Source organism: Nerophis lumbriciformis, linkage group LG25 (assembly GCF_033978685.3).
Source record: "Nerophis lumbriciformis linkage group LG25, RoL_Nlum_v2.1, whole genome shotgun sequence".
Classification (NCBI taxonomy): domain Eukaryota; kingdom Metazoa; phylum Chordata; class Actinopteri; order Syngnathiformes; family Syngnathidae; genus Nerophis; species Nerophis lumbriciformis.
In genome coordinates, this window is record NC_084572.2 from 31210737 (window position 1) to 31237406 (window position 26670).

Consider the following 26670-nt stretch of genomic DNA (forward strand, 5'->3'; position numbering starts at 1 on the left):
TGTTACCGCTCTAAATACGCACTGCTGATTGGGTGTTACCGCTCTGTATGTAACCAATCAGATGGTTGTGTGGGTGGAACTATGCTGGGTGCTGAGACAGAGGCAGAAGAAGCAAAGCAGCTTGTTAAGACTTTAGCTTAGAAACTCGTTCGGTACACCTCCGAACCGAACCGAAACCCCCGTACCGAAACGGTTCAATACAAATACACGTACCGTTACACCCCTAGACCTCATGCTTCTTCAAAAAAATTAACCTCTTTGGTACAGGAGCGGTGCCGCTGACAAATTTGGAATTGGTCCGCTTTGCAGTCATGGTGCATAGATGCAGACAGGATGTCCACATGGATGTAAGTATGGAACTTACCGAGTGTGACATATATATATATATATATATATATATATATATATATATATATATATATATATATATATATATATATATATATATATATATATATATATATATATATATATATATATATATATATATATATATATATATATCTTAATAAGGTTATCCAAAAAATAGTGCTCGATACCGTAGTAGAGCGCAATATATGTATGTGTGGGGAAAAAAATCACAAGACTATTTCATCTCTACAGGCCTGTTTCATGAGGGGGGGTACCCTCAATCATCAGGAGATTTTAAAATCTCATCAGGAGATTTTAAAATCTCCTGATGATTGAGGGTACCCCCCCTCATGAAACAGGCCTGTAGAGATGAAATAGTCTTGTGATTTTTTTTCCCACACATACATATATTGCGCTCTACTACGGTATCGAGCACTATTTTTTGGATAACCTTATTAAGATATATGTATGTATGTATGTGTGTATATATATATATATATATATATATATATATATATATATATATATGTATATATATGTGTGTGTGTGTGTGTGTGTGTGTGTGTATATGTATGTATAAGTGCTTTTACTTTTGCTTTTTTGGATATGTTTCATAGGTATTGCCGTGACATGTCATGGCTTCCTGATTTCATTATCACCATATTGCCTTGAATACTGAACCAATGCTGCTTTTTACTGAAATACTTATTAGTTTAGTTTGGATTATTGGTGACACATGCAGAAAAGGTGCAATATTGAAGCAACCTTTTGTCAGGCAAAGTGTAGTAATTCACTGTTAGAGTGCAATATACCACGCTTCCCATGTGTATGTATGCTTGCTTACGGGTTGTCCATACTCTCTGACTAGTCCAGGGGTCCCCAAACTCAGCCGCCAGCGTCCAAAATTTGGCCAGCGGGAATTCCCAAGTTAAAAAATAAAATTAAAATAATAATAATTAAAAAAAAAAATTTTATTTGTATTTTTTTTTTTTAAATCTGTCCAAAACGTTTGGGGATCCCTGGACTATAGTGAGAATCCCTCACTTATTGAGTATTACCTTTTGAAGATGGTTATGTTTTCTTCATCCAGTCAGAGTCCTGGACGCATTTGCTCAAAACTGTGAGCACAACTATAAAAAGCAGCTTTTTTGAAGAACCCAGTCCGGAGTTCCTGCATGTAAGTCTTTAGAAAATCCTGTAAACCTGTGTGAAACACTTTTTCTTCTAATTTAACTTTATCTGCTTCTTAACAACCAGGAAGCTGTCCAATCTGTCAATTCCATTCTGTTGACTAAATCCAACTCCAACATGGAAGTCCCACCTTACTTTGTGTCGGTACGAACAGGACCATCCTACATGGAGAATCCCTGTCAGCGTGCAGCGTACAATCATTTATGTTCATATGTGATTTGCAGCTGTTTCCAGATCAGGCCACATTACTGCTGACCGTTGGGGCCTTGAGTCAGATAATCCTCCATCCTGATCTGAGTCCTGTCATCCCCATTCTGTGCACATTTCAGGTTGGTCCAAATGTCTTACTCCATTACACAACGAAGATACTTTGGTGATTTCCAACACGTATTGAAGTGGTTCATCTAAAGCAGGGGTGTCCATCGTCCGATTTGAGCTCGCAGCTTCAGAGTTCCCACGTGCACTGGAACACCTGGGAAATGATTAACAAATTTTCCACTCATGAAAAACATAAGCAGGGTTTTTGCGGGTCATCAAAAGCATTAAGAGTCATGTAATGGATTTTGCGAAATTTAAGTCCTTAAACTGATAGTCAATAGGTCGTAATTAGTAGTGATGTAACAGTATTCAAGATACTGCGGTATTTCGGTATCTAAATAACAATAATACCGTAAACTACATCTCCCAAAATTCTCTGCGTAGCACGAGTGGGTGAGGTCTGTGTGTGGAAGGTTGTGAAGGGGAGAGAGAGAGAGGATTGTATTTTCGGACATTTCCTGAAGTTTGCATTAAAAATATTTCCATAACTTTTTGAGTTATGTTGCTGAAAGACCCTTGAGACAACACAACCTCTTATATTGCGTATACTGCAAGTCAAAGTCGCGGCCTTTGCCTGAAGGGTTTCCAAGACTACACATAAAGCCAGTCAGAAGTTGTGACGTTTTAATGCACATTTTTTCTTTTCAATAACATTGAATCAACTCTTGGTTTAAAAGGATTTGTTATCCATGTTATAAGTAGGAACTGCGCCAGGCGGCAGCGTGGACAAAAAAAATGTTTGGGGATGCTGCACTGCGGGAAACGCAAGAAATATAAGAAGCTACGTGATAAACCTATTTGATGCCAGCGAGGCTACGCATCAATTTGTGAGGTATTTACATTATTAAACGTTTAGTTGTCAGATAACCTTTTTGAGAATCAGCATTTTCCAAAGTGATATACAGCAGACACTGAAGTTGAAAGACACTAACGTGAACATTGTTTTACATTTGCTTCACTGGATGTTTTTATTGTCAGTTTAAAGACAGTTAACTGAAAGTACGTATATATAAAACATTTATATATAATTGTTTTTAGTAATATCATTAGAACATTTAAGCATTATGTTTGTGTTCAATTACAGTATGTGTGTTTACCTTTAACATTGTTTCAACTTTATTTTCCACACTAACATTTTTAAGACTTTTTTTGGGGAAGCTGGGGTACAAATATATCGCAATAATATTGTACCGTGAGATTTGACACTGTTACACCCCGAGTAATTGGTAATTGAACGATAAAGGAAAATAAACTTAAATTATTTTTCCGGCATTGATAAATTACTCCGTATGTTTCTTTTCTTTGTCTCTGGCTTTCAAAAGAAGTCTCACTTTGTGCATCGCTCTCTGCACCGAACAGAGTGAAGCCTCTTGTCAGTCATCCACACTCTTTGTTTTCGGTATAAGCAGGCGACACCGCTGGCTTACACACACAAGATACACTGACACCGCTTCACTATTTGCGACTCACTAGTGAGAAGCACTGCTAAGTAACAAAAGTTTGGAGGAAAAAAGATGATTGATTACAAAGCCAAATGTCCCTGTGTGGGAATATTTCATCTTCACACTAAATAAGCAACAACACGAACAAATGGGCAAGTATGCCGTGATGGCTTTGGCCAAAAAAAAAAAAAAGCCATCCCCACCCAGTTTTTCCAATCGGGGAAAACAGCTTATTTAATTGATTTAAATCGCTGGCACTAATTTAGGATACGAGTGTTGAGTGTTTTGAACTATGAGCTAGGTCATGAAACTGATTGAGCTCTGAGCCTGAGGTGCCACTGAATTAAAATACTGCATATGTGCACATATAGTTGTGGATAAGAAATTAGGGATTTGTGTTCTTTCATTTTCATTAAAAAATAAACAGTAATTGCAAAGAGTCAGATATGCACAGAAACCACAGGAAGAGCCTCCCACCGTCCCAAAATGAGTAAATTAGGCAGTGAAAACTTGAACATTTATGTTTATTTGAACCAGTGGCATTTATTTCCAGTGCTGGCACAAAGGAATATGATTTGTCATGGCTGCATTAGCTTTAAAACTATCAATCTGCCAATTTGACTTAATTTTGTGTCTTTTAAACAAATCAAACACAATCAAAGGGCCTTGAACGGGCTCTAAGAAAATGTCAGAGAAAGAAAAAAAAACCCAGAGCTTTATTGGATCTCAGCATTGTGTTAGGATAAAATTAGTTACTTATCAAAAAGATACATTATGAGATAATTTTGCTGTAGTTTTTGTCACCTGTGGATTAGCATATATTGACCTACATTGGCTTGGTCTTGGCATTGGTATCATATTGGCCCCCAGCATCCTTTTAATTTTTCTGAGACACGTTTGGACAACCCTGGATGTTTTCTTTTTTTAAGCACATACTTTATTCTCAACGTGCTGTTTGATGTCTTTATGACAGAACAACATTTGGGCTCTCAACTGGTTCTGGAACAGGCTGTTACCCAAAAACCATCGAATCGGCCTTGTCAAGAAGATCTATCAGGAGCTGGAAAACTGTTCGGGTGTGATTCCAATTATTTTCTCCAGTCACGTTGACTAATTTCAGTCATTGTTACAAAATCTGGCAGACATGTTTATTAAATTAACGTCATGGCTCCCATCTTGTCTTTGTTCACTCATTTAGTAAAGAACACCTTAATGTGTCTTCAGTCCACCAGACGAGTTCTGTTTCCTGCTGCTGAGAACTGGGACCTGTAAGTTCTGTCTTGCCCTTGTAGCTTTTTTTTTTTTTTTTTTAGCTGCATTAGGTGTTGTTGATGCCAGTTTTCTTTTTCTAGCAACTTGCAGCTGGGGAACCTCCTCCCCCTCCTCCTCTGCTTGGAGGGCCAGTTAACCCCGGCAATGCTGAGCTTCTACTCGTCTGAGACGGGTCCCTTCTTGAACCTCAGGCCCCACGTCTTTGAGGTCTACCTGCGTATGTTCAGCACCTGCACTGCCCCGAAGCTGACCGTCGGCCAGGCGGGGGAGCTCTGCTTTTTTAACAAGCCTTGGGAGCCGATCGCAGGTCAGCAAAGGTTCAGCGTTGGGTCGCTCTCATCTCCTTCAGAAAAATTAACCTCTCTCTGGTTCAGGTTTGCATCCCGTAGGAGGTTTACAGCTGCTCGGCTTTGTACTCCTTGTCCATAGATGCAACCTGGTCATCTACACTAATGTAAGTCACCTGGATGACCTCTGTTTTTGTACTTCCACCAAAAAGGGCTACCCCAAGTTTTCCCTACCAATCTGGTACAGGGTAAAACAGCTTGTCATTGCCCATACACAAAACCAGTCAGTTTTTCCTTTGGACCGACAGACATAGATTTGGGTTTCTCATAAACAGCTCATAAGCACAGAGCAAAAGACAGAGCAGGTGAGGATGAGTGTTACCAATTTGTCGACTTAGTTGTGATATTAACCCTTTGCAAGCTTAAAGGGGAACTGCACTTATTTTGGATATTTGCCTATCATTCACAATCATTCTGAGAGACAAGAACACATCTTTCTATTTTTTTTATTTTAAAGATGATAAACGCTTGGAAGATGTAGCTAATGGAAGTCACTGTTGTAGCCTTCAAGACCCTCAAACAACTTCAAAACCCTCCGTTTTGTATACACACTGCAAGTATATACAGTCGTGGTCAAAAGTTTACATACACTTGTAAAGAACATAATGTCATGGCTGTCTTGAGTTTCCAATTATTTCTACAACTCTTATTTTTTTGTGATAGAGTGATTGGAGCACATGTTGGTCACAAAAAACATTCATGAAGTTTGGTTCTTTTATGAATTTATTATGGGTTTACTGAAAATGTGACCAAATCTGCTGGGTCAAAAGTATACATACAGCAATGTTAATATTTGGTTACATGTCCCTTGGCAAGTTTCACTGCAATAAGGCGCTTTTGGTAGCCATCCACAAGCTTCTGCTTGAATTTTTGACCACTCCTATTGACAAAATTGGTGCAGTTCAGCTAATTATGTTGGTTTTCTGACATGGACTTGTTTCTTCAGCATTGTCCACACGTTTAAGTCAGGACTTTGGGAAGGCCATTCTAAAACCTTAATTCCAGCCTGATTTAGCCATTCCTTTACCACTTTTGACGTGTGTTCGGGGCCATTTTCCTGTTGGAACACCCAACTACACCATAGTCCCATTGTCCTGAAGAATTTGGAGGTAATCCTCCTTTTTCATTGTCCCATTTACTCTCTGTAAAGCACCAGTTCCATTGGCAGCAAAACAGACCCAGAGCATAATATTACCACAACCATTCTTGACGGTAGGAATGGTGTTCCTGGGATTAAAGGCCTCACCATTTCTCCTCCAAACATATTGCTGGGTATTGTGGCCAAACATCTCAATTTTTGTTTCATCTGACATCACGTGGACAAAGATAAGACCTTCTGGAGGAAAGTTCTGTGGTCAGGTGAAACAAATTGAGCTGTTTGGCCAACAGGACAATGACCCCAAACACATGTCAAAAGTGGTAAAGGAATGGCTAAATCAGGCTACAATTAAGGTTTTAAAATGGCCTTCTCAAAGCCTTGACTTAAACGTGTGGACAATGCTGAAGAAACAAGTCCAGGTCAGAAAAACCAACAAATTTAGCTGAACTGCACCAATTTTGTCAAGAGGAGTGGTCAAAAATTCAACCAGAAGCTTGTGGATGGCTACCAAAAGCGCCTTATTGCAGTGAAACTTGCCAAGGGACATGTGACCAAATATTAACATTGCTGTATGTATACTTTTGACCCAGCAGATTTGGTCACATTTTCAGTAAACCCATAATAAATTCATAAAAGAACCAAACTTCATGAATGTTTTTGTCACCAAACAAGTATGTGCTCCAATCACTCCATCACAAAAAAAATAAGAGTTGTAGAAATGATTGGAAATTCAAGACAGCCATGGCATTATGTTCTTTACAAGAGTATGTAAACTTCTGACCACGACTGTATATAATGTAGTAACAGACACGTTCATAAAACTATGTACGGTAATATGTTCAATATTTACCTTATTTAGGTCATTTTAAGCATTGCTGGAAGTAATAATTTGGCGTATTTATTTCCGTTTCTAAAGCGGCGCATGTCCGACAATGTGTTTCTCTACATCAGGATAAGAGTAAGTGTGTACACTTTATTTTCACATCCATTTCGAACAATGTTGCAATCAAAACCACATTGCGATTTGCTATATATACATGTGTATATATATATATATACAGGTAAAAGCCAGTAAATTAGAATATTTTGAAAAACTTGATTTATTTCAGTAATTGCATTCAAAAGGTGTAACTTGTACATTATATTTATTCATTGCACACAGACTGATGCATTCAAATGTTTATTTCATTTAATTTTGATGATTTGAAGTGGCAACAAATGAAAATCCAAAATTCCGTGTGTCACAAAATTAGAATATTACTTAAGGCTAATACAAAAAAGGGATTTTTAGAAATGTTGGCCAACTGAAAAGTATGAAAATGAAAAATATGAGCATGTACAATACTCAATACTTGGTTGGAGCTCCTTTTGCCTCAATTACTGCGTTAATGCGGCGTGGCATGGAGTCGATGAGTTTCTGGCACTACTCAGGTGTTATGAGAGCCCAGGTTGCTCTGATAGTGGCCTTCAACTCTTCTGCGTTTTTGGGTCTGGCATTCTGCATCTTCCTTTTCACAATACCCCACAGATTTGCTATGGGGCTAAGGTCAGGGGAGTTGGCGGGCCAATTTAGAACAGAAATATCATGGTCCGTAAACCAGGCACGGGTAGATTTTGCGCTGTGTGCAGGCGCCAAGTCCTGTTGGAACTTGAAATCTCCATCTCCATAGAGCAGGTCAGCAGCAGGAAGCATGAAGTGCTCTAAAACTTGCTGGTAGACTGCTGCGTTGACCCTGGATCTCAGGAAACAGAGTGGACCGACACCAGCAGATGACATGGCACCCCAAACCATCACTGATGGTGGAAACTTTACACTAGACTTCAGGCAACGTGGATCCTGTGCCTCTCCTGTCTTCCTCCAGACTCTGGGACCTCGATTTCCAAAGGAAATGCAAAATTTGCATGGTTGGGTGATTGTTTGGGGTGCCATGTCATCTGCTGGTGTCGGTCCACTCTGTTTCCTGAGATCCAGGGTCAACGCAGCCGTCTACCAGCAAGTTTTAGAGCACTTCATGCTTCCTGCTGCTGACCTGCTCTATGGAGATGGAGATTTCAAGTTCCAACAGGACTTGGCGCCTGCACACAGCGCAAAATCTACCCGTGCCTGGTTTACGGACCATGATATTTCTGTTCTAAATTGGCCCGCCAACTCCCCTGACCTTAGCCCCATAGAAAATCTGTGGGGTATTGTGAAAAGGAAGATGCAGAATGCCAGACCCAAAAACGCAGAAGAGTTGAAGGCCACTATCAGAGCAACCTGGGCTCTCATAACACCTGAGCAGTGCCAGAAACTCATCGACTCCATGCCACGCCGCATTAACGCAGTAATTGAGGCAAAAGGAGCTCCAACCAAGTATTGAGTATTGTACATGCTCATATTTTTCTTTTTCATACTTTTCAGTTGGCCAACATTTCTAAAAATCCCTTTTTTGTATTAGCCTTAAGTAATATTCTAATTTTGTGACACACGGAATTTTGGATTTTCATTTGTTGCCACTTCAAATCATCAAAATTAAATGAAATAAACATTTGAATGCATCAGTCTGTGTGCAATGAATAAATATAATGTACAAGTTACACCTTTTGAATGCAATTACTGAAATAAATCAAGTTTTTCAAAATATTCTAATTTACTGGCTTTTACCTGTGTGTGTGTGTGTGTGTGTGTGTGTATATATAAAAATCCGGTGAAATTTTAGACCTAACCTTCAAATTGAACAATCCTATTACATAAGGAACACATGTTAAACTTTTTTGGGGATTATGGTTGTAGGGTTACAAGGGTTAAGCGAGAAATCGGCGCCATTGAGATGCCCCCTTTAAAAAAAATAAAAATAAAAAAAAAAAAGAAAAAGAAAAAAAAAAGGCTCTAGTGAAGTGAATCATATTTATATAGCACTTTTCTCTAGCGGTTTTACATAGTGACACCCAATATCTAAGTTACATTTAAACCAGTGTGGGTGGCACTGGGAGCAGGTGGGTAAAGTGTCTTGCCCAAGGACACAGGGGCAGTGACTAGAATGGCGGAAGCGGGGCTCGAAACTGGAACCCTCAAGTTGCTGGCACGGCCACACTACCAACCGAGCTATACCGCCTAATCTAAAAGCACTCAGGCAGCTGGCTCTGTCTGGTCTGGGATGTTAAATGACAAAAAGACGTGACATCACTCATGACATGATTAATTGCTGAACGCTTCTCGCAAAAACACATCTCTCTCAAATGTGTCAAAACATCAATCTTGTATTAAGAGAATGGATACCAGGATTAATCCACAATCACTATTTCTGCTTGTCCTTCAGTCCGATTGTTGGATCAGTCTGCTCATGCTCGTCGGCAGAGCCCACACATGCATCCCAAAACCAAGTGACGTCTTCCTGCGTGTGAGTTTGTCGTCTTTCGTTTCCTGACGGGTTTTTTTAAGCCCCGTTTGCATTTTTAAATGTCTCTTTTGACTCCTTTGGTTTCCTTCCTTGAGTCAGGAATCTGTACAACTTGTGAACAGTATTCTGCAGACTTGCTCCAGCCGGAACATGAACATCTCAGGGAAATTCCCCAAGGTATGAATGTGAACAACTGAGTGAACAACTTCCTTTTTAGTCTGTCACGTGCACTAATTGTGTGCACATGTGTGTGTCTCTCTCTCTCTAGCATGACGTTGATCAATCCAAGTTGCTGCTGCTCACTGGTGCTTTGAGAGAGATCATCCTCCATCCTCTACTCAGTCCAGTCATCCCCATTCTGAAAACCTTACAGGTGAGAGCAAATACGCTGATGAGCTCGTACGGGTGAGAAGCTGCGTCCTGTTGGTTGGGAAGTAAAGTGCAACTAGTTATTTGCACTCTCCGGGTTATCCTGTAAATTAGGGGTCTTCAACGTGAAGTTGGCCCCCCTTATTGCAAATATTAAAAATAACACTTTGTGCTGTAAAAATGTTTTGTTAGTTTTTAAGTTATTCTGAAATACGTTTTCTGAGTAGTGACGTCATTCAGCCCCCACCAACCCACCTTGTCAAAATTCCACCAAACTTGTCCCGTCTGTTTGTGCCGCAAAGATTTAGTCCCAACTGTTATAGTTTTTATGTTAATGTTTTATTGTTTTTATTAGGGATGTCCGATAATGGCTTTTTTGCCGATATTCCGATATTGTCCAACTCTTAATTACCGATAGCGATATCAACCGATACAGATATATACAGTCATGGAATTAACACATTATTATGCCTAATTTGGACAACCAGGTATGGTGAACATAAGGTCCTTTTTAAAATAAAATAAAAAATGTATTAAATAAAATAAATAAATTAAAAACATTTTCTTTAATAAAAAAGAAAGTAAAACAATATAAAAACAGTTACATAGAAACTAGTAATTAATGAAAATGAGTAAAATTAACTGTTAAAGGTTAGTACTATTAGTGGACCAGCAGCACGCACAATCATGTGTGCTTACGGACTGTATTGATATATATTGATATATAATGTAGGAACCAGAATATTAATATTATATTATAGAATATTAATAACAGAAAGAAACAACCCTTTTGTGTGAATGAGTGTAAATGGGGGAGGGAGGTTTTTTGGGTTGCTGCTCTAATTGTAAGTGTATCTTGTGTTTTTTATGTTAATTTAACAAAAAAAAAAAACAAACAAAAAAAACGATACCGATAATAAAAAAAACGATACCGATAATTTCCGATATTACATTTTAAAGCATTTATCGGCCGATAATATCGGCAGGCCGATATTATCCGACATCTCTAGTTTTTATGTTAACATTTTATTATTCATAACCAGCCCCCCAACCTGGTCAAACTCTCCCCAAATGTGTCCCCCCTTTGTCTGTGCTGCACAATTTTTTTTTTGTCTATCTCAGTTTTTAAGTCAACGTTTTATTATTAACTAGCTCCATAGCATAAAATTACAATAGACAAAATGTTTACGGCACAAACAAATGGCATTGTTATTTTAATGTTTGCAATGATAAGGTGGGTCAACTGCACACAGGTATTCAAAGAATACAATATAGCGCCACAAATAACTCGCGGGTCACCAGAGCGCTAATTGCTAGCTGGTGGCTAGCACCGCTAACGGCTAGCTTGAGTGCTAACTTGAGTGCTTACAATTAGGTATCTTTAATGCAATATAATTATACAATATAATTATTTATTCACGTTTGCATTTCAAACCTGCAAAGCGCACTGAGTACAGGTGGCCATGTCACTGCAATTTATAAACCAACATTGTGTATTTAAAGACATTTACCGTATTTTTCAGACTATAAGTCGCAGTTTTTTTCATAGTTTGGCCGGGGATGCGACTTATACTCAGGAGCGACTTATGTGTGAAATTATTAACACGTTACTGTAAAATATCAAATAGTATTATTTAGCTCATTCACGTAAGAGACCAGACGTATAAGATTTTATGGGATTTAGCGATTAGGAGTGACAGATTGTTTGGTAAACGTATAGCATGTTCTATACATTTTAGTTATTTGAATGACTCTTACTATAATGTTACGTTAACATACCAGGCACGTTCTCAGTTGGTTATTAATGCCTCATATAACGTACACTTATTCAGCCTGTTGTTCACTATTCTTTATTTATTTTAAATTGCCTTTCAAATGTCTATTCTTGGTGTTGGGTTTTATCAAATACATTTCCCCCAAAAATGTGACTTATACTCCAGTGCGACTTATGTTTTTTTCCATCTTTATTATGTATTTTCGGCCGGTGCGACTTATACTCCGGAGCGACTTATACTCCGAAAAATGCGGTACTTTTGTGGAAAAACTACAGGTGGAATATTTGATGGAATATCAACCAAAAAAATTTATGTCCCCCCTGCAGTACCTCTGCGGACCCCTGTTAAGGAAAGTTTTATATAAACGAAATAAATGGTCAACTACTTTTGAAAATTAGTTGGTTATTCCTGCAAAGCTGTTTTGCTTGATGGCAGCTATGTTTTTTAACCAATGTTTTCCTGTTGGTTCAGCTAAACACTCTAAAGTCACAATGTGAGTCTTCTGGGACTGTGTGAGAAATTCACTTATGGGGTCAAACGAGGGGGTTTGACAACACTGCCACGGTGTGGTGTACATGTCAGAAAACTATTAGCACAGGCAACACAGTAGCTGCGCATGTTTTAACACATTTTCAGCAGTTCAAAGGTATTTGATATTTTCATTATAGTATGTGTTTTTTTTCTTTTCTTTCTGAATGCCAGAGTAACATGTGGGTGCTCTGCTGGTTCTGGAATACATGCGATGACAAACTCCACAACGCCATCATGCAGAAGATCTATCGGGAGCTGGAAGAGACCACAGGTGGATTTTTTGTTGTTTTTTTAAAGCACGGAGAACTTCCTGAGACAAAAAAAATGTTTTCAAGTTGTGATATAATTTTCTAGTGCAAGGGTGTCCAAATAGAGGCCCGAAAAATAGCCCGATGCACATTTTAAAAATACTGTGACAAAAAAAAAGATGGAGTAAAAAAACGTGCAATGTAATAAGAAAATGTTGCAAAATTGACACAAATAACACAAAGCTGCCATGCAGGCTGTTTTTTTTTTAACATTAGAACTGTCATTGTTATAAAAAAAAAATACAACGTATAATTGACAGATCTGAAGTAGATCTAGAGATGAAGGTGTTGAAAGTAATAACAATATATATTGATAGGACTTTTTTTTTACACTAAAGAGTTGAGGGCACCTTTTGAATCTTTTGAATTGTTTTTTTTGTAAACGGTGGTTTAAAAATATTAACTAGCCAAAAGCAATGTGGTTATGAATTATTTACCTGTTTAAGGCTCTAATTACATCACATCAACTAATCCATTTTGAAAAATGCTTTTCTTTCACAACAAAAGGGCATAAAACAAAGAAATACACATTTTATGGCAACAGATCTGAAGTAGATTTTTAAATTTTGAAAGTTAAAAAAAATATATAGTTGTGCTCATAAGTTTACATACCCTGGGAGAATTTATGATTTCTTGGCCATTCTTCAGAGAATATGAATGATAACACACACACCTTTCTGCCACTCATGCGTAATGGTTGTGTGAAGCTATTTATTGGCAAACAACTGTGTTTACCGGTACTCTTTTTAAATCAAAATGGCAAAAGAAAATACCCAAATGACCCTGATCAAAAGTTTACATACCCCAGTGACTTTGATCTGATAACATGCACAAAAGTTGACACAAACAGGTTTGAATGGCTAATCGAGGTTCCAATCCTCACCTGTGACATGTTTGTTTGTAATTAATGTGTGTGTATGAAAGGTCAGTGAGTTTCTGGGCTTCTGACAGACCATTGCATCTTTCATCCAGTGCGGCACAGACGTTTCTGGATTCTGAGTCATGGGGAAGGCAAAATAAGTGTCAAAGGATCTGCGAGAAAGGGTAATTGAACTCCATAAAACAGGAAAGGGGTATAAAAAGATATCCAAGGAATTGAGAATGCCAATCAGCAGTGTTCAAACGCTGATTAAGAAGTGGAAAATGAGGGATTCAGGTAGACCAGCAAAGATTTCAGCCACAACTGCCAGGAAAATTGTTCGAAATGCAAAGAAAAATCCACAAATAACTTCAGCTGAAATACAGGACTCTCTGAAAAATTGTGGTGTGGCTGTTTCAAGATGCACAATAAGGAGGCACTTGAAGAAAAATGTGCTGCATGGTCGAGTCGCCAGAAGAAAGCCCTTTCTGCGCAAATGTCACAAAGTATCCCGCTTACATTACGCCAAACAGCACAGAGACAAGCCTCAAAGCTTCTGGAACAAAGTAATTTGGAGTGGTGAGACCAAAATTGAACTTTTTGGCCACTCGACCATGCAGCCCATTTTTCTTCAAATGCCTCTTTTTTGTGCATCTTGAAACAGCCACACTACAATTTTTCAGAGAGACCTGTATTTCAGCTGACGTTATTTGTGGATTTTTCTGTGCATCTCAAACAATTTTCCTGGCAGTTGTGGCTGAAATCTTTGCTGGTCTACCTGAATCCCTCATTTTCCACTTCTTAATCAGCGTTTGAACACTGCTGATTGGCATTCTCAATTCCTTGGATATCTTTTTATACCCCTTTCCTATTTTATGCAGTTCAATTACCCTTTCTCGCAGATCCTTTGACAATTATTTTGCCTTCCCCATGACTCAGAATCCAGAAACATCTGTGCAGCACTGGATGAAAGATGCAATGGTCTGTCAGAAGCCCAGAAACTCACTGACCTTTCATACACACACATTAATTACAAACAAACATGTCACAGGTGAGGATTGGAACCTCGATTAGCCATTCAAACCTGTTTGTCAACTTTTGTGCATGTTATCAGATCAAAGTCACTGGGGTATGTAAACTTTTGATCAGGGTCATTTGGGTATTTTCTTTTGTCATTTTGATTTAAAAAGAGTAAACACCGTTGTTTGCCAACAAATAGCTTCACACAACCATTAAGCATGAGTGGAAGAAAGGTTTTTGTGTTATCATTCATATTCTCTGAAGAATGGCCAAGAAATCATAAATTCTCCCAGGGTATGTAAACTTATGAGCACAACTGCATATACGACTTGTTTTTAACACTTGAATGACTGAGACCCTTTTGGGTCCCCGGGACCTTAAACATTCACCAGAATTGAACCCTTAGGTAACTTACAGTGTATATTGTAATGATTTTAAAAATCAAGCTTTCATTTTCAGTGTGTGGCCCTCTGTGGAACAAGTTTGGACACCCCTGTGTAAAAACATTTTTGTGTCTCCATCTTCACCAGGGGACCCCACCAGTGCTCTTCACTCCATTAGACACCTTCTGGATCCTCAAGCCAGACCCTGGCACCAGTAAGTCGTGAAGCTTGGCACAGCTGCAGACGCTGCGTTTTAGCAGGAAACGCCTGTAGCCCCCCCGCCCCGTTCCTCTGCCTGTGTACTCACGGCCCTGCTTGGTAAGCCACGCCCCTTTTTTCCCCTTCCATCTCATGACGACCACATGCCATCCGTCAAAAGTTTTCTTATAGCAGCTGCTCGATGTGGGGGAGAGATGCAGTTTTCAAAAGCTTTGAAACCCCTCCCACTTTTTGGCTAAAACTTGAACTGCCAATCAATGGCTTGATGCAGAGACTGTAAAAACTATATATTTGTTATGATTATATGTATATGTTGAAGGGTCTTGTGTATTTGCCATTCATCAGTTTGAAAATGATGAATGGCAAATATGTTTTCTTTAACTAAAAATACAAATAATACGTTTCCCTATTTTCCAAACACTATGTAAATATTCTAAACTATAGTCCAATTAAAGATGACGCAATACTCATTTATTTACTTCCTTTTGGATGACTTTTTCTGCTCTGATTTGATTTAAAAAAAAAAAAATTTAAATACTGGCTGTTTAAATTTTTTTGATGGCCGATTGTAATTGCAGATGGAAAAACTGAATGTTCAATTAAAAATTGTAATCCTGGCCTCGCCGCGCTCTCCGGGGGTGGGGGGGTGGGCTCGTGGGGGCCCGGTTGCCGGTGGGGCGGGGGCGGTCTTCCCGTCCGGTTGCGGGGAGTCTCTGGGTCCCTCGGGCGGGGCGTCTCGCCTTTCTGCCCGTGTGGGGTGTGGTCTCTCGCTGGCTTGGGGTCTGGCTGTCCCCTGCTTTTCTCGTGCCCTGTCCTCTGCCGGGTGCGTCTGTCTGCGGCCTGCTGCTGGCCCTTGTGGGCGGTACGGTGGGTCGGGCTCTGGGGTTCCTGTCGCTGGCCGGCTTGGCTGCGTGGGGGCGGTGGTCCCTGGTTCCCTGGGCACCACGCCTCCTGTTTGTGGGTTGGGCTCTCGGGGGTGATGGGGCCGTGCTCTGGCTCCCACGCACTCTGGGAGTCGAATGTATTGTACATGCAAATTCACATATGCTCACATACGTACATAGGTACCTACGCTCCCACATACATACACAAATACAGTAAATATTTACCTACCTAATGTTGTACATCCACACGCACATTCAATATACAAACATACACATACTGTACATATACATTCACTGTACAAACACATATACACATTCTGTACATATACAAGTACATATGCATACTTACACTGATGCACATAATCACGTTTCATCAAACATATATTAACGTTGTTGCCCTAGGGTAAACTGGGTGTAACACATGGCACACTGACAAAGCTTAACCTATTGTGACTATAACAATCTACAAGGTTAATGTAGGTTGCTTCTCTTTCTCCCCTCCATTTTTCTGCATTCTTTCGTATCTCAAGTTATCATTACGTATATGTATTGTTGCATTTAAACAACTGTATTGTTGATAATAAAGGTAAATTATTGGTATTGTTCATTATCAATAGCGCTATTTCTATTGGTATTTGTATTGATCCATTTGTAGTGTAATAATGCTCATTGTCATTTCTGTATTATTTTTTATTTTTCGCTAACTGCTTATTTGCTATTACTTTTACCATCATATTTGTACATGTCATATTTGCTGATGTTGCTCTATTGTTGTTGTTGTTGTTTGCTGTTGTTGTTTTTGTCTCTCTGTCTAATCCCCCTCTTGTCCCCACAATTTCCCCCTCTGTCTTCTTTTTTTTTTCTCTTTCTATCCCCTCCTGCTCCGGCCCGGCTGCACTAAATGATAATATAAATACATTTAATAAAGTCAAATACAAATAAGGCAACAAGAGAAGTATCCTACACTTCTCTTTTGTAAAGTAAATCTGAACAGCCGACATGGGCATCTACATCAACTATATGATTTGCCTGAGAAGCTGGACAGGACACACAAAAAAAAAAAAATTGTAATCCTTTTGGAATCGCGACGTAACCGAAAAACAATTTGCGGGCCGCTCGTTGGGCATTTCGCTACAAAAGATCCTCAGATGAAGTTTCAGTGCCTTTTTTTAAAACGTCAACTTGTGTTTAAACTTGAAGACGTTAAAATAAAGCGTGAAAACACAAACAGAAGATAGGTTTAATAATTTATTTGGCATATTCTTGATCTGGCAGTTTTCAAGTTGTCGTGGTGTTTCTGTGGACGTGCAGCGGCACGTAGGAGAAGCGTAGCACCGGCGGTCCGCGTCCCGCGTGGTGCCGCTTGATGAGGTCCGACAGGTAACGCAATATGGTCAAGTCGCCCGCCACGGACGGGATGTCTTTTCCGTGCTGGAGCTCGTCGGTATCGAACGTGAACAGCAGAGCCCTATTGGCCAGCGCCGTCAGCCCGCTCTCCAGGTGCAGCAGGTAGGTGGCTCCGCGCAGGATGTTGGTGGAGCGATCGGCCAGGGTCTTGATGAGCGAGCCAGAGTAGGACGGACAGCGCAGCGTCCTCTGGTCCAAGTCCAGCAGGCCCAGATAGCGACTGTAGCGCGTCAAGGAGTGAAGCGTGGTGGAAGACGGCGAGGATGACGACCTGATCAACCACAAAAAGACATTTGCTAAAAAGGAATTTTTTATGCATTCTAAATCGTAAATAAAATTGTAGCAAAAGAGCCAATGATAGTCGCTCAGTTCCGCCTATTGCTTGTATTCCGACATGTGACTAGGGATGTCTGATATCGGACTGCCGATATTATCAGCCGATAAATGCTTTAAAATGTAATATCGGAAATTATCGGTATCTTTTTCAAAATGATCAGTATCTGTTTCAAAAAGTAAAATGTATGACTATTTAAAACGCTGCTGTGTACACGGACGTAGGGAGAAGTACAGAGCGCCAATAAACCTTGAAGGCACTGCCTTTGCGTGCCGGCCCAGTCACATATCTACGGCTTTTCACACACACAAGTGAATGCAAAGCATACTTGGTCAACAGCCATACAGGTCACACTGAGGGTGGCCGTATAAACAACTTTAACACTGTTAGAAATATGCACCACACGGTGAACCCACACCAAACAAGCATGACAAACACATTTCGGGAGAACATCCGCACCGTAACACAACATAAACACAACAGAACAAATACCCAGAACCCCTTGCAGCACTAACTCTTCCGGTACGCTACAATATACACCCTCGACTATCCCCTAGCCCCCACCTCAAAATGTAAGAAAGTCACCTGTGGACACCTATCAGCCTCCAGGTGAGCAGGTCACTCAGCTGGAGTGGCGTGCTCAAACACGGCATCACCACGCCGACACCGGGCGCCGGCAGGAAGAGACTCAGTCCGTCCACAGTCTTCCTCAGCAGACCTTCATCGCGACTCACGACCACCAGCGGTCGGCCGCTCAGCAGACAGAACACGGCATCGTGAGAGAAGGAGTTCTGCTTGAGGAAGCGTAGAGCTCGCCGCCCCGCCTTCCTCCGTGTGGTCTTATCCGAGGCGCCGCCGTGGACCTTCTGAAGCGGGGATGGCGGGTCCGAGGAGCCGGTGAAGCTGCTGCTGTCCCACGCCTCGTCTGCGGCGCTGGGCGGCCGTAGAGGAGCGTGGGTCGACCAGCGGTCAATGTCGAGCGGCGTGCTAAAGTTCACAGCGAGGTCAGGCGGCGTCTGGTGATCTGGACTACTTCCTAGGTGGCCATCTTCATCAGCAAGGCTCCTCGCCCAAGATGCCACCTCCACCGTGACATCACCGCTCAACAGTTTGTCATCGAAGGTCTTTATTTCTGTTGGCTCCTCCCACTTTTCTGAGAGGCCGTTGCTAAGAGGCTGTCGCTCCGCCTCTTCCTCCGTGATGGCGGCGAGGTCCTCGGGGACGATTGACTCAGTGGTGCTCAGGACTTCGATGCTGTCCTCGCTGTTGGCTCGTCTGGCGTATCCTCTCGCTCGCCGCGGCGCCGCCTCCGACTTTGAAGCGAGCATCGGGAGGTGGAAGGCGGCGGCGGCGTCCCGCTGCGTGCGATACGAGCGCTCCGTCCCGAGGACCTCGATGCTGTCGTTGCTGCTGATGCTTCCCGTCTCCGCGGTGACTTGAGGGTCGGAGGTCACTACTTCTCCCGCCTCCATTTTGATGGGCAGCTCCTCCACGCAGGAGCAGAAAGACCGCGGCTCCTCGCTTTGACTTCCTGTCGCTTTCAGCGACGCTTCCTTGCCGCCAATCTCCTCCTCCGCCTCTTCTTCATCAGCATCATCATCATCCGGGCGCCACAGTTCAAAGAGGAAGTCGGTGAGTCCCAGCTTCTTGGAGAGCGAGCGGGCGATGTGAGCGTTACGCAGGGCGCCGGCGTCGCCACGGAGACGGTACTCCGTGTGAGCCAGCTGCTCTCTCGTCAGTGACAGGAAGTAGGCGTTGCACAGCTCGTCTATTGACTTCAGGTGACGCTCTGACCTGCGGGGGCGGGGCGGTGACAGAAGAGGAGGCAGGGCTGCGGGCGCGTCTGTCAAGGCGGGGTCGTAAGGCAGGAAGTCCGGCTGTTTGAGTTTCCTGTTTGGGTAGGAAGTCACCTGGCGGAGGAGATCTTTGTGAGTGAAGATGGAGCGCTCCAACGCTTCCAATTCGTCCGGCTTTCCTCCCTCGCCATACTCCAGCAGCGTCGAGCGTGCGTACCTGAAACAGTCACATGATCACAGCTCTGTGGGCGGAGCTTAACCCTGTAACACCCCTTGTTGTAAAATTACAATGTTACCTTTAACCATCCTAAAAAAAATCTGTTATATATATATATATACCGGTATATATATATATATATATATATTTTTTTTTTTTTTTTTTTTTTTTTTTTTACCACATTTACATAGTCATTGGGTCCTATTGTTCAGTCTCATAAGGCTATTGGATCGTAAATTTGTGAATGGCCGTGCGCGACCCGAGGGTCCCTGGTTCAATCCCCACCTAGTACCAACCTCGTCATGTCCGTTGTGTCCTGAGCAAGACACTTCACCCTTGCTCCTGATGGGTGCTGGTTAGCGCCTTGCATGGCAGCTCCCTCCATCAGTGTGTGAATGTGTGTGTGTGAATGGGTAAATGTGGAAGTAGTGTCAAAGCGCTTTGAGTACCTTGAAGGTAGAAAAGCGCTATACAAGTACAACCCATTTATCATTTATTTATCATTATAAGTCACGCCTTCTGGCCATGAACTGACACAACCTCCAAGGTTTCCTTCGAACAACATCTATTTTTTTCATTGGACTGGATTCATCAGATTCAAGTAAGTAAAGTGTCTTTTATATTTTTTTGGGTTGTTATTAATAATGGATAAGACTTAAATAGCGCTTTTCTAGGCACTCAAAGCGCTTCACAATGTTATCACAATGTCTAGAGCATGTACATATGTAGTTATTGTGGAACAGATGTATCAAATTTCATTTAGAGCTTGTTATATAATTGTTGCAATTATACAACACTGGGTGAATGTGCTAGTCAAAATGCTGGCTTGTTACAGTGGGCTCAAACAGGTTGTACTCCCTCCACTACATCACTGCCTGAAGTATTTTCTCTATACGTGGATAGTATACATTCTACCCTTGTGTTGTGTTCAAATGCCTCCTACAACATCTAAAAGGTCAAATATATATATATTTTTTAGGTTTTTCTATATTTGGATCTTACAGGGTTAAGCGTTCAAACTTACTGGAGCTCCTGTAGTTTCCGCTGCAGCTCCAGAGAAAAGGCCTGCCTGTTGCCCGTCTTCAGGCTCTCGGACGCTCTGGAGAAGCCGGCCGCCAGCCGGGCGAAGTTCTCCATGAGCTTGTTCTGGTCCGAGCACACGTACGCCATGCAGAAGGGCCGCACCATGCCGCGTGCCTCCAGGTCGTACAGCGTCACGTGCTGCACGTAGGCGAAGGCGCTCTCCGCCGAGTCGCCCAGGACCACCTTGGAGTCTTCGCTGAAGCTGAGGCGGGGGCCCGTGGAGGCGGAGGGGGCGTGGCCAGGTCCCGACGCCTGGTAGTCCACCGACATGATGCGCACGGAGAAGTGGTTGAGGTCGAAGGAGCCGATGACTTTGGGGTCGTCTGGGATGGTCATGACAGGTGTTGGACCCACCTGGACGCACAAACACAGTAAGCACTACTTTTATTTATATGAGGTATTGCCCCCTAGTGGCTGTGAGCGGTATGACAATCACACTGAATGCTTTGTGTTTTTTTTTCAGCAATGACGTCATCGCCTCTATATTTTTGGCCTTTTCTGTATTGGAACAATAAAATGTTTTGGGTATATTTAACATGAAGTATACAGTAAATTCAATTAATCTTAAATTGGTGCTTAATGCCATTTTATGGTGGATTGCACACATGCCTTATAGTTAAATAGTATGAGCTGTTGGAAAATTGTTTGCATCATATGTCACACGTAAGGTAATGGCAGTTTTTCATATATTTTAATGTGAAATATGACATCAGGGTAGAGTGTAAAGTCCACTGCCACCTTGTGGTGGGTCGTACACATGACATCTGAAATCCTGTCCAGTGAAGAGCGTTTGGTGGATCGATCCAAATATCGATGGTATCGAAACCGATGGTAGTGTCGGTATAAGATTGAAACTCCTGTGATGAAATCGATATTTTTGAGTTTGTACGATGTTTTCACAAATATTGTATTGTTTTAGGGCTGTCAAATGATTGTTTATAAATTAGATTTATCACCATTTGAAGTTTGGATTAATTATGATTGAGCACAGGAATTATTCACCGGCTTCTTTGAGTCATTAAAAACGGTACTCTTAAACATAGGATCTTTGAAGATCCCCGAAAGGGAATGGATGGATGAATAGATTTATAAAGTCAAATTTTGATCATGTTTTAGAATAGTTTCAATACAGATTTGCATCATATATACATAATATATTTATGTAATCCAAACTTGGCTACTTCAACTTTCAAATGTTCTATATTTCCATTCCATGGACTTGCCATCATGTGACATTCACCATGATGTAAATATTAGTACAAATATTTACCATGATGTAAATATTAGTATAAATATTTACCATGATGTAAATATTAGAACAAATATTTACCATGATGTAAATATTTGAACACATATTTACCATGATGTAAATATTTATACAAATATTTACCATGATGTAAATATGAGAATACATATTTACCATGATGTAAATATTAGTACAAATATTCACCATGATGTAAATAGTACACATATTTACCATGATGTAAATATTAGAATACATATTTACCATGATGTAAATATTAGAATACATATTTACCATGATGTAAATATTAGTACAAATATTTACCATGATGTAAATATTAGAATACATATTTACCATGATGTAAATATTACTACAAATATTTACCATGATGTAGATATTAGTACAAATATTTACCATGATGTAAATATTAGTACAAATATTCACCATGATGTAAATATTAGTACAAATATTCACCATGATGTAAATATTATAATACATATTTACCATGATGTAAATATTAGTACAAATATTTACCATGATGTAAATATTAGAACAAATATTCACCATGATGTAAATATTAGAACACATATTTACCGTGATGTAATTATTAGTACAAATATTAACCATGATGTAAATATTTATAAAAACATTTACCATGATGTAATTAGTATAAATATTCACCATGACGTAAATATTAGAACAAATATTTACTGTGATGTAAATATTAGTACAAATATTTACCATGATATAAATATTAATACAAATATTTACCATGATGTAAATATTAGTACACATATTTACCATGATGTGAATATTTATACAAATATTTACCATGATGTAAATATTAGAACACATATTTACCATGATGTAAATATTAGTACAAATATTCACCAAGATGTAAATAGTACAAATATTTACCAGGATATAAATAGTACAAATATTTACCAGGATGTAAATATTAGTACAAATATTTACCATGATGTAAATATTAGTACAAATATTCACCATGATGTAAATGTTTGTTCTAATATTTACATCATGGTGAATATTTATACCAACATTTACATCATGGTAAATATGTGTACTAATATTTACATCATGGTAAATATTTGTACTAATATTTACATCATGGTAAATATTTGTATTAATATTTATATCATGGTAAATATTTGTACTAATATTTACATCATGGTAAATATGTGTACTAATATTTACATCATGGTAAATATTTGTATTAATATTTACATCATGGTAAATATGTGTACTAATATTTACATCATGGTAAATATTTGTACTAATATTTACATCATGGTAAATATTTGTACTAATATTTACATCATGGTAAATATGTGTATTAATATTTACATCATGGTAAATATGTGTATTAATATTTACATCATGGTAAATATTTGTACTAATATTTACATCATGGTAAATATTTGTATTAATATTTATATCATGGTAAATATTTGTACTAATATTTACATCATGGTAAATATTTGTACTAATATTTACATCATGGTAAATATTTGTACTAATATTTACATCATGGTAAATATTTGTATTAATATTTACATCATGGTAAATATGTGTACTAATATTTACATCATGGTAAATATGTGTACTAATATTTACATCATGGTAAATATGTGTACTAATATTTACATCACGGTAAATATGTGTACTAATATTTACATCACGGTAAAGATGTGTTCTAATATTTACATCACGGTAAAGATGTGTTCTAATATTTACATCACGGTAAAGATGTGTACTAATATTTACATCACGGTAAAGATGTGTACTAATATTTACATCACGGTAAAGATGTGTACTAATATTTACATCACAGTAAATATTTGTTCTAATATTTACGTCATGGTGAATATTAGTACAAATATTTACCATAATATAAATATTAGTACAAATATTCACCATGATGTAAATATGAATACAAATATTCAATCTGCTGACCTGCTCGGAGAATTCTGCCACCAGCACAAAGTCGTAGTGGAATTTGGCCGTCGAGCTCCAGGGGTGTGTGGAAGAAAGCAGCGGGACGGAGAGCGCGTCTGGCAGCCCCCCGGTGTCGCCCTCCGCCGCGTCCTCCCCGAAGCCCTCCGGCCCCGTGAAGGGCAGCAAGTCCGGCGACGAGATCATGTCCTCGGCGGTGATCAGGCACCGGCGCGCGGAACTTCTCCGTCCAAGTCGGACATGACAGGATCACCTCGCACTGTGTCGGTTCCTCCAACAAGTCATGTGAGCGCGGAGAAGACTCACTTCCTCCCGACTGAAATCACCACAAATAGCACAACTTCCCCGGGATTATTCCGCTTTTTTCCCCCGCAGACTTTTTCTCATAAACTTCTTCCCTTCGGCTGCGAGCGCGCATGTTTGGACACGTGACCGCGCGTGCAGCTGACCTGTTTCCAAATTGTCAAAAACAAATTTCAACTGGACGTCAAGTCACACATGACGATAGACAACCACTTCCGGTATGCACTTTCAAAACAAACGCCGACAAAGTTGACATCAAGCACGTCCGGAAAATCAACAAAGCGCTTCACATTTATAGAAGATATTTGCGAAGTGTTTAGTGTAATAAGAAACGGAGCAAAACACTCTTTCTGCGTAAACGATCTTTGACCAGTGTGTCCAAGTACCGCTTTAAAACCAGCACAGCATTCCTGTAGTATAGAGGATCTTTGGTTTAAAGACTCAGCGAAATGCAAACCAGAGTACGCTTGCTCTATATAGGATCTTTGACGAGCGTTTTTTTTTTTTTTTTTTAAAAAGGCCTTTAAAAGGGATAGTGCATTCCTGTTGTATAGAGGATCTTTGGTTTGCATTTTGCTTTAAGTCAATAAAAAAAACACTACTCTTGTTAAATAGAGGATCTTTGACAAGTGTTTTTTTGCTGTAGGGCTTTAAAACCAGCAATGCATTCCTGTTAAATAGAGGATCTTTGGTTTGCGTTTTGCTGTAAGTCATTAAAAAAGGAGACTAATCTTGCACTATAGAGGATCTTTGACTGACGTTTTTTTTTGTGTGCAAAAGGCCATAGAAAGGGATAGTGCATTCCTGTTGTATAGAGGATCTTTGGTTTGCATTTTGCTTTAAGCCATTAAAAAACACTACTCTTGTTAAATAGAGGATCTTTGACAAGTGTTTTTTTTGCTGTAGGGCTTTAAAACCAGCAATGCATTCCTGTTAAATAGAGGATCTTTGGTTTGCGTTTTGCTGTAAGTCATTAAAAAAGGAGACTAATCTTGCACTATAGAGGATCTTTGACTGACGTTTTTTTTTTTGTGTGCAAAAGGCCATAGAAAGGGATAGTGCATTCCTGTTGTATAGAGGATCTTTGGTTTGCATTTTGCTTTAAGCCATTAAAAAACACTACTCTTGTTAAATAGAGGATCTTTGACAAGTGTTTTTTTTGCTGTAGGGCTTTAAAACCAGCAATGCATTCCTGTTAAATAGAGGATCTTTGGTTTGCGTTTTGCTGTAAGTCATTAAAAAAGGAGACTAATCTTGCACTATAGAGGATCTTTGACTGGCGTTTTTTTTTTTGTGTGCAAAAGGCCATAGAAAGGGATAGTGCATTCCTGTTGTATAGAGGATCTTTGGTTTGCATTTTGCTTTAAGCCATTAAAAAACACTACTCCTGTTAAATAGAGGATCTTTAACAAGTGATTTTTTTTTGCTGTAGGGCTTTAAAAACCAGCAATGCATTGCTGTTAAATAGAGGATCTTTGGTTTGCGTTTTGCTGTAAGTCATTAAAAAAGCAGACTAATCTTGCACTATAGAGGATCTTTGACTAGCGTTTTTTTTTTTTTTTTGTTTTTTTTGCAAAAGGCCATAGAAAGGGATAGTGCATTCCTGTTGTATAGAGGATCTTTGGTTTGCATTTTGCTTTAAGTCATTAAAATCAAACAGACTACTCTTGTCAAATAGAGGGTCTTTGGCAAGTGTTGTTTTTTTGTGCTGTAGGGCTTTAAATACAGCAATGCATTCCTGTTAAATAGAGGATCTTTGGTTTGCGTTTTTGCTGTAAGTCATTAAAAAAGCAGACTAATCTTGTTTTATAGAGGATCTTTGACAATTTTTTTTTTTTTTTTTTGCAGTTTAGGGTTTTAAAAACAGCATTGCATTCCTGTTTCTATATGACATATAGAAGATCTTTGACAAATATTTTTTCAGTAGGGCTTTAAAACAGCATTGCATTCTTGTTAGAGGATCTTTGGTTTGCATTTTGCTGCAAGTCATTAAAAAGCAGACTTCTGGTGTTATATAGAGGATCTTTAACAAGTGGGGTTTTTTTGCAGTAGGACTTTAAAAGCAGCATTGAATTCCTGTAAATAGAGGATCTTAGGTTTGCGTTTTGTTGTAAATTGTTAAAGCAGATTACTCTGGTCATCTAGAGGATCTTTTTTTTTGCAGTAGGGCTTTAATTTGTCGTCACACAGATAAGCACGCATTTTGGATGAACATTTTTTTTCCGATTTTTGTGTTTATCTGAAAAAATTGAAATCCATAAACAGGAAAACAGCACAAAATCCAATTGTATGGCAATAGATCTTTGACATGTGCTTTTTGCACTAAATAATCTGATGAACTCTTTCATCCAAAAATGGCTTGGCCTGCCACGGTGCTTCTCAGCTGCTGGCCTGTATGGATGGAACTCACTCCAGCTACACCTGAAATCTATCACCCTGGGCTACAGGCAGGAGAAGGCAAGACTTGTGATGGAGCTAAGGGACTCCTCCGACAGGGCGGTGGCGGATGCAAAGGCCAGAGTCGAGACTGGAAGGAAGTGGAGGGCAAAGGAGGAAGTCCAGAAG

The 26670-nt window shown here is 39.8% G+C and overlaps 2 protein-coding genes across 5 annotated transcripts in view; one reads left to right on the top strand and one right to left on the bottom strand.

Moving 5' to 3' along the window:
* Window positions 1-15417, top strand: part of LOC133622035 (uncharacterized) — a 38755-nt gene extending 23338 nt beyond the window's left edge. For 3 of the 4 annotated variants that reach the window (XM_061984566.1, XM_061984567.1, XM_061984568.2), the window contains exons 20-32: window positions 268-347; window positions 1442-1528; window positions 1609-1686; window positions 1767-1871; window positions 4276-4378; window positions 4501-4570; window positions 4655-4881; window positions 4949-5028; window positions 9320-9400; window positions 9500-9577; window positions 9669-9773; window positions 12247-12346; window positions 14793-15416. In XM_061984566.1, coding sequence (XP_061840550.1) covers window positions 268-347; window positions 1442-1528; window positions 1609-1686; window positions 1767-1871; window positions 4276-4378; window positions 4501-4570; window positions 4655-4881; window positions 4949-5028; window positions 9320-9400; window positions 9500-9577; window positions 9669-9773; window positions 12247-12346; window positions 14793-14863 — 1265 coding nt within the window. In that variant the 3' untranslated portion in view covers window positions 14864-15416. Of the gene's footprint in view, window positions 1-267; window positions 348-1441; window positions 1529-1608; window positions 1687-1766; window positions 1872-4275; window positions 4379-4500; window positions 4571-4654; window positions 4882-4948; window positions 5029-9319; window positions 9401-9499; window positions 9578-9668; window positions 9774-12246; window positions 12347-14792 lie in introns of all 4 variants that reach the window. The other variant, XM_061984569.1, reaches the window with a different exon arrangement.
* A 1566-nt stretch (window positions 15418-16983) lies between these two features.
* smcr8b (Smith-Magenis syndrome chromosome region, candidate 8b) lies at window positions 16984-24294 on the bottom strand. The gene is made up of 4 exons (XM_061984201.1): window positions 23803-24294; window positions 20527-20939; window positions 18075-19502; window positions 16984-17426 (listed from the first exon to the last, which is right to left on the bottom strand). Exons 1-4 carry the CDS (start codon window positions 23986-23988, stop codon window positions 17027-17029), a joined length of 2427 nt encoding a protein of 808 aa, XP_061840185.1. The 5' UTR covers window positions 23989-24294; the 3' UTR covers window positions 16984-17026.
* Between the last annotated feature and the right edge of the window lie 2376 nt (window positions 24295-26670).

What these genes read in the sequence shown, in the direction of transcription:
- smcr8b (XM_061984201.1), bottom strand. Translation starts at nt 23,988, where the DNA reads ATGATCTCGTCGCCGGACTTGCTGCCCTTCACGGGGCCGGAGGGCTTC. An exon ending in TGGCAGAATTCTCCGAGCAG is followed by an intron (nt 20,940 to 23,802) that starts GTCAGCAGATTG and finishes TTGTGCGTCCAG; the next exon opens with GTGGGTCCAACACCTGTCAT. An exon ending in CGGAAACTACAGGAGCTCCA is followed by an intron (nt 19,503 to 20,526) that starts GTAAGTTTGAAC and finishes TGACTGTTTCAG; the next exon opens with GTACGCACGCTCGACGCTGC.